The 8,351-nt window shown below is 49.8% G+C and overlaps 1 protein-coding gene across 1 annotated transcript; it reads right to left on the bottom strand.

The window, feature by feature from the left end:
* Positions 1 to 1,797: 1,797 nt before the first annotated feature.
* LOC102438721 (AMP deaminase 3-like) lies at positions 1,798 to 8,012 on the bottom strand (the record flags this gene model as incomplete). The annotated part of the gene is made up of 2 exons (XM_006109082.3): positions 7,812 to 8,012; positions 1,798 to 1,960 (listed from the first exon to the last, which is right to left on the bottom strand). Coding segments are annotated over exons 1-2 (352 nt in total), but the record flags the coding sequence as incomplete, so codon positions are not given.
* Positions 8,013 to 8,351: the final 339 nt, after the last annotated feature.

Here is an 8,351-nt window from a genome sequence, read left to right as displayed (position 1 = left end):
ACTACCCCACCCCCACCCCACCCACCCTGGCATCTCACACACCCTTCCCCGCTTGACTGTTTCCTTAGCACCTATGACTATGTAAAATAAGTTCACTTAGTTATCCTGGGTGGTACATGTTTGTCTGGTTTGTTTCTGCATCCCCATTTCCTAGAATAATCCCTGGAACGTGGCTGGCAAGTTTTTAAAATTTAACTGAAATGAGCTGAAGCCTCCTGGGCACTTCAGGGCCACCAGGTGCACTAAAAAGGGCAGCTGTGTCCTCTCCTAATAAGACAGCACCTGGGACTGCCCCGCGGGCACAACTATCCCTGTCCTCCCACGGCTTCCTGGGCCCAGGGCAGCCGAGGGGCTAAGGCGCCCCCCACCCCCAGAGGAGCACAGAATAAGGCTGGTCTCCCCCAGAGCAAGGAATGCCAACCGCTATGGGTTGAGTTAGCCCATGGTGGGCAGGAAGCTACTCCTGGCTATTGCCCAGCTATGAGACGCTGAGCAAACCACTTTACCTCTGATCCTGTCTGCTCATCTGAGGATGACACACCCTGCCTTCACAGCCCATTGTGAGGGCTGCAAAAGTGGGTATAGGAACATGCTTTGTAAATAGCAATGCCGACATGTAAATTACTGGGCATTACTCTCATAATGACTTTTCCTGACTCTTGCTAAGCTCTGTCTCTGGCCAAGGAACAGGTTATGCTTCACAGCAGTGGAACTGGGGGCTACTGCTCTGCTCAGAGTCCCTGAGACGTGCCAGTGGCCTCTGAGATGCCAGCAGTACGAAGGCCTGGGTGAAGCCACAGCCCCCACCCACCACACTCATGCCAGGACCCCTGGGCGCCCTGCTTTGTAGAAAGTACACATTTGACAGTCATTCCTGCCGGCCTTTGCCAAAAATGGGGCAGGTGGGATCAACTTCCCTCAGACAAACAGGGAAATGGGTGCGAAGGGCTGAGATTTACCCAGGGCCCCTGGTGGTAACAGATACTCAAAGTCCAGGTCTCAGAGCTTCAAGGAGGCCAGAAATGGCACCAATTACACCCAGGGGGCAGCCTGGGTCATGGGCACTGGCACAGACCATCAGGCCCTTATTGGATCCCGCCTCCCCCCCCCCCCCACCCCCCACCACCAACTTTCAATATCGAGGTTTCTTGTGGTGCTCATTCATCTCACAGTCTCTACGGCTCCTGGGTCCTTCCCCGGCCGAACAGAGCCCACCAGAAATGATCCTGCCCTCGCCAATCTCCTAAACCCACAGCATAAACCAGCTTCCATTTACTGAACACTCACTGGGTACCAGGACTGCACTCACTGCTTCACATTCATTCCTTCATGTAATCCTCTCAGCAGGCCCAGGTGACAGATACTATTAGTGTTCCCATTTTACAGACTGAGAAACTGAGGTTTGGAGAAATCTTTGCCCAAGAAAGTGGCAGAGCTTAGATCAGGCTACAGGTAGGTTTGACCCCCGAGCCTACCTCCCCTATCCCAGAACATGCCTCCTATAACCTACCCCCCACCCACACACACACACACACACACTCACACACACTAATTTGGCATTTAATGTCTGATCATGTTTTTTAAAATACCCCACATGACTGCCTGTCTCCCTGGAAAACTCCCAAGGTCCAGACTTTCATCTCTCTCCTAACTTCCACAGCTCAGTTCTATGGCGGGTGAAGCCAGCACCCTGCCCTTACAACACCATCCGGGGGAAACAGATCCAGCTAGTAAAAAGTCCTGACCAACTCTTAGACCATGTCCACTTGGAACCCCACTGCAGCCACAGCACCGTACCTGGGAGGCCCTCCCCCGGAGATGCTGTATCCACCCGGGAATGACCCAAGTACTGGGCTGTGGTCCGTGGGAAACGGTGATAGGCAAGCCGGGCATATTTCTCCCGGATCATCAGGGCCTTGGCCAGGCTCTTGGCGGCCTGCTCGTAGTCCTCCACGGTGATCTGCAGAGGAAGGTGTGCAGGAAGAGTTCATGAAGCCGGCCTGAGACCGCTGTCCTTAGCAAGACCTGCTGCAAGGCTGGCCCTTGCTGGCAGCTGGGAACCGGGTTTCGGGAGCATTCCCACCATTCCCTGACTTGTAAGAGTGGCTCATTGTGCCTACGCTGCTGGCACAAACCGGGTTATGCTGAACACCTGATTTCCTTCTGGGAGTCTGGAATGTGGGGCTGTGCGATGCAGGTGTGAGACCAGCCTCAATAAAAGCCTTGGGCGCTGAGTCTCTCATGAGCTTCCGTGATAGATGACACTTCACACGTGTTGCCACCCTCTGAATTAAGTGTGCTGCGGTGACTCCACTGGGAGAGGACTTCCCCTAGACTCTGCCCCGGGGACCTGTCCCCTGGGCTGGTTTTGCTCTGTCTCCTTTCGCTGTAATAAATCCTAGTCAGAGTACAGCTATGTGCTGAGCCCTCGGAGTCCTAGCAAATCCCTGACCTGGGACAGTCTGGTGGACCCACACAGGAGGAGAGTTAGGTAGGGAGGCAGCTACTCCGCCTGCACACCCCCAGCCAGCCTCCAGTGCTGCTGATTAAAGCACAAGCCTGCGGCTGCACCCAGCACACAGAGGCAAAGCCTGGACCGTGTCCCTCATGAGGGTGAGCATCTTCGCTCTCAGCTGATGGGTCCTTTGGCGGTAATACTAAAAACGTCTGCCTGCTCACTCTGCTGCTTCGCCGCCCCCAGGCTCTCACCCAAATTCACCCAAATTCACCCAGCCACAAGCATTTAGGGACCGATCTCGTGTGCTAGACCCTCTCCATAGATTTCGTTGGGTCCTCACTGCAACCTGTTTTACAAATGGGGGAACCGAGGCCCAGCGAGGATAAATCACACGCCAGGAAGTCACAACATCAAACTGCAGAGCCTGATCTGACTGATTCCCAAAGCCCAGGGATGTTCTGCATCCCCAGAGCTGCCTCGTGTTCAAAGACGAATGAGATAAACTCCCACCTCATCAGTCTTAGTCAGTTTGGGAAGGATGTGTGGGGCAGAATCTGAACGCGCTCGGGAGATGAGCAGCTAAACTGTCATAACAGCGGATATGTGACACAGCAAAGGGCGGACAAGATGCGGGTGGGAGGAGCGTGGGAGGGCTGAGGCCTGAAAGTGTCCTCCTCTGCTTTAATGAAAAAATCACTTTAGTTTTGAAACATTTTAAACATACAAACAAGCACTGGCAGACACCCAGAGCTAACAATTTTAATATTTTTTCATCATGGTTTCAGATCTCTTATAGGTTTGAATAAATAAATCATCACAGATGCAGCCAAGGGCACATGCCTGGGTTGCCGGCTCGATCCCCAGTAGGGGGTGTGCAGGAGGCAGCTGATCAATGATTCTCTCTCATCATGGATGTTTCTATCTTTCTCTCCCTCTCCTTTCCTCTCTGAAATCAACAAAAATGTACTTTAAAAAAATAAAATGACAATTTGCAGGTGTTTGGAATGTTTGCACTGTTGCTGGTAGCAACTTTAAAATAATTTTTTAAAAAAAGAACAAGGAAGTTCTTTAATGATATGGCATTATCTCCAAGAGGTACTGTTAAGTGAAAAAAAGCTAGGCTCAGTTATATCATGTGTATAGTAAACTACTGTTTGTGTACAAATAAACGAACCATGTGTATATAATTAATTGCAGGTACACAGGCCAGGTATGTGAGAACACACAAGAAATCAAGCCAAGGGCTGCCTCTGAGAAAGGGAACTGGGTGCTGGAGAACTATATAATTTGGGGTTTTTTTTTATATTTTGTACCATATGCAAGTGCCGGGAGCCGGTCCATCCTTGCTGTTTCAAGGGACCTGGCATATATGGCATACTGTTCTTAATATGTTTGCTCACCTCCTTAGCGCCATGTGTTTTAACCAAGGTCACCTCTCCGAGAAAGGTTGTTTCCCCACGTGGGGATTTTTCCCTGAGGTTAGGGAGGGGATACAACCCCTTAATTAAGTGCCAGGCGGGTAGTTAAGCTACATAATCTTTACTCCCTGAAATGGAGATAAGAAACGCCTTAACCTTTGTAATAGAAATTGACAGGATTAAAATTGGCTGGTATAAATATAGATGTAACAAGACAATAAACATCAGATCCACATCAGCTCCTCATCAGCTCCTCATCAGCTCCTCATCAGAACCTCATCAGATCCTAACCAGAACCTCGCCAGAGAACATGGCAAAAGATCCTGGACAGAACCTGGCTATAGAACTTCACTGGAGAACCTAGACAGAACATGGCGAGAGAACCTACATAGAACCTGGCTGGAGAATCTGGCTGGAACATGGCAGGAGAACCTGGAAAGAACCTGGATAGAACCTGGCTAAAGAACCTGGCGACCGAACCTGGCTGGAGAATTTGGAAACCCTGGCTGGAGAACCTAGCAAGAGAACATGGACACACCTGGCTACAGAACTTGGCAAGAGAACCTAGACAGAACTTGGCTGGAGATCCTGAAGGGAGAACCTCGCTATGCTGATGAACTGAACCCAGTTTACATGTCATTCATTCTTCGCCGACTCCGTCCACACCTTTGGGGATCCCTGGACCCGCTGGGGTTGGACCCCAGCAATTGGCGCCCGAACAGGGACCCTTAGGTAAGCCCCCCCCGCACTCGGGACGGATAGGACTCCACCGTAGGAAGAAGGTGGATAGTCTTCTCTGACTCCGTCCACACCTTTGGGAACCCCTGGAACAGGATTCCCCTAGGTAAGCCCCCCCATTGAGAACCCCCACACTCGGGACGGATAGGACTCCACCAGGGTGCTACAGACCCCCCTATAGAGGATAAGTAGGGTAAGAAGGTGGATAGTACAGAACTTAGATTGAGAAGATGTGCCATACTGAGTCCAAGAAAGAAGACTCTGTATTGATCCTTAGATTGAGAAGATGTGCCATACTGAGTCCAAAGAAAGAAGACTCTGTATTGATCTTTAGATTAAGAAGATGTGCCATACTGAGTCTAAAGAAAAAAGACTCTGTATTGATCTTTTAACACATATGCTTGCTAGCAGAGGAGTTAAGGTTACTCCCAGTCAGATGGAATGTTTTATACAAGAAGTGTGTCCATGCTTTTCTGAGGAAGGAAAGGTGCCGGAAAGGTAAATGTAAAGGCATGGGAGAAGGTAGGCCCAAGGAGCCTTATCCTTAACCCCACTGCAGCCTTTCTACCCCGGAAAAGTGCAGGATTGGAAAGCTCTCCCTGAGGTGATAGATCAGGACTCAGGTAATAGCAGAAAGCGCCAATCCTACTCTTAAAATGGATACAAGAGAGCATTTGGGATTTTTCTTTTTAAATGCCTGCCTTGGATTGAGTAAATGCATTACATGCATCACCACAATGGACCCAGAGAAGCTCCTTGTCCCATCGTTCCAAAGACTTAGAGTTGCCCCGATGACAGAAAAACAGAAAAAAGAAGAAAAGAAAGGCTATGCAAGGGACTGAGGTGCCAACATGGGGTCAGCTGAAGAAGTTAACAACTGAGGCCCGACAGATGGTAGAAAAGCAAGAAGTGGAAGCTAATCTCTCAGCCAAGTCTGAGGACTCTGAGTAAATCAGCAAAAGAAACTTTCATTTAGCAGAAACTCACTTATTTTGTCAAATGGAAAGACTTACTTACAGAAGCCTGGAAGAGACCTGATGTACTTTTAACCTGGGGGAGAGGAGATGCTTGTATATTTCCACAGGATGCAGACTCACCTGTGTGGATTCCAGACTGTCTAATCCAACCTTATGCCACACCACCCTCCGTCTCCTCCTCATCCTCCTCCTCCCCGGTATTATCCATATCGGCCAACCCAGAGGGCACAGCTGACTTCTCCCCAGACACTGACACCACCATCAAGCACCGCCCTGATAAACCCTTTGATGCTGCCCTTCAACTCGCTGATGCTTCGGGAAGCCCATCACCAGTGATGCCGCCCGTAGCCAGACCAACAAAGACAATCAAACCAACAACTTGAGGACAGCTGAAATCTCTTGACTGAAGATGTCAGCAACCTTCTACAGGAACAAGGCTCTGTGTGCACTCCATCCACTATGTTTATAGCTATGCTCACTGTCATTGCTTGCCAGTCTTCTTCCGAGGCTTAAACAGCCCAATCTGAGAGGTGGCCACTGATTTGCATGCGCTATCATTTAAAAAATAAAAAAGGGGGAATTTGCCGGGAGCCGGTCCATCCTTGCTGTTTCAAGGGACCTGGCATATATGGCATACTGTTCTTAATATGTTTGCTCACCTCCTTAGCGCCATGTGTTTTAACCAAGGTCACCTCTCCGAGAAAGGTTGTTTCCCCACGTGGGGATTTTTCCCTGAGGTTAGGGAGGGGATACAACCCCTTAATTAAGTGCCAGGCGGGTAGTTAAGCTACATAATCTTTACTCCCTGAAATGGAGATAAGAAACGCCTTAACCTTTGTAATAGAAATTGACAGGATTAAAATTGGCTGGTATAAATATAGATGTAACAAGACAATAAACATCAGATCCACATCAGCTCCTCATCAGCTCCTCATCAGCTCCTCATCAGCTCCTCATCAGAACCTCATCAGATCCTAACCAGAACCTCGCCAGAGAACATGGCAAAAGATCCTGGACAGAACCTGGCTATAGAACTTCACTGGAGAACCTAGACAGAACATGGCGAGAGAACCTACATAGAACCTGGCTGGAGAATCTGGCTGGAACATGGCAGGAGAACCTGGAAAGAACCTGGATAGAACCTGGCTAAAGAACCTGGCGACCGAACCTGGCTGGAGAATTTGGAAACCCTGGCTGGAGAACCTAGCAAGAGAACATGGACACACCTGGCTACAGAACTTGGCAAGAGAACCTAGACAGAACTTGGCTGGAGATCCTGAAGGGATCCTGATGGTTACCCGCTGGTACTCGGGCATGGCAAAAGGTGCTGGTGCTGATGAACTGAACCCAGTTTACATGTCATTCATTCTTCGCCGACTCCGTCCACACCTTTGGGGATCCCTGGACCCGCTGGGGTTGGACCCCAGCATGCAAGGATTCTCTATTGCCCCCAAAATAATATATGTTGTTATGGCTAGGGGGAAATGTGTAAGAAGAGTCGTAAGCCACTTTGCTTTCTCTGGTATAGTATATATTCTAAAACTACCGTGAAAAAAGGAAAGAGAAAGAGAATAACACGGTCAACTGAGGCACAAGTAGTAGGTTGAGGGCCAGGGAGACAGAACCAAACTTAACCCCAGCACTAACTTCAGTGATATTTCTCTTTCTGAGTAAGCAATAAAAATGCATCCTCCTACCAGGTGAAATTAGCACATTTTCAGTGACTGAGTTAACTGACTTGGTGTGTACATCAGCTCATTCACTTCCTCATCAGCACCCTCTCTTCCTGGCTGGAGGGCTAACCTATATCTAAGGATGCTGAGGAGCCGAATCAGCAAGCCAGTCAACAACAGGACTTTGAATCCATTCAGTATCTGGGAACACTAAAGGGGCACCTTCCTCAATGGGCTTCAGAGCAGAAAACACAGGGAACTGATAGGCCATGGGCACAGCGTGCCAGCTCACAGCCCAGGCCCTCCTCTCAGGAATGGACAGCACCCTAGACACCCATACCCCACCACCTCAGCCAGGACCCTCCTTTTCTAATTCCTATACCTCCTGCCCACTGCCAGACACCTACAGACTGGGCCAGGCTTCAGGGCTGGGCATAACCCAATGGCCCAACGGGCTCTGGCCTCTGCACAAGGCACATACCACCCTCACACAGCCCCCAGGGGATCCCAGGGAGAGTGAGAGTAGGGCGAGTGGGAGACACCTTACCCCGGCACAGTAATCTCCGCTGATGGTTACCCGCTGGTACTCGGGCATGGCAAAAGGTGCTGGTGCCAGCTGGCAAGTGGCTCCAGGGAGCACAGGTGTTGCAGGAGACATGGCTGGAGTGGTTGTCGGGGGGCCCTTCCAATCTGGCTGCGTTGGCATTTGCAGAGACAGGGATTGGGACCGAATCATCTTGAAACTTTTCTTTCTAAAAGCCAAGCACAGGGAAAAGGGGGAAGTGTCAGTAGCTAATTGGGGCAAGTGATAAAGAGTCTTGTTATACCCGTGGCAGGAGAATTTTGCTCTGATTAGTCACTGATGTTGGTCTTATTGTTAAGATCTAATTAGTTATGTTTTCCTCTTAAACACACCTGCGTAAGATACAAAACAGCCATCCAGACACCCATCGCTGTGGTCACTAAGAACGGTCATGGGCTGTTTACTCTGTTAAGAGGAGGACAGACCATCCTGCAGGGGTCTAACCCCGAGGACAGAAGAGGACAATGCCAAGTCAACCAGCATGCTGTCTTCAGACAACCCAAA

The sequence above is a fragment of the Myotis lucifugus genome, unplaced genomic scaffold (assembly GCF_000147115.1).
Source record: "Myotis lucifugus unplaced genomic scaffold, Myoluc2.0 scaffold_5660, whole genome shotgun sequence".
Classification (NCBI taxonomy): Eukaryota; Metazoa; Chordata; class Mammalia; order Chiroptera; family Vespertilionidae; genus Myotis; species Myotis lucifugus.
Note: the sequence above shows the minus strand (reverse complement) of the source record. Positions and strands in the feature narration are given on the sequence as shown.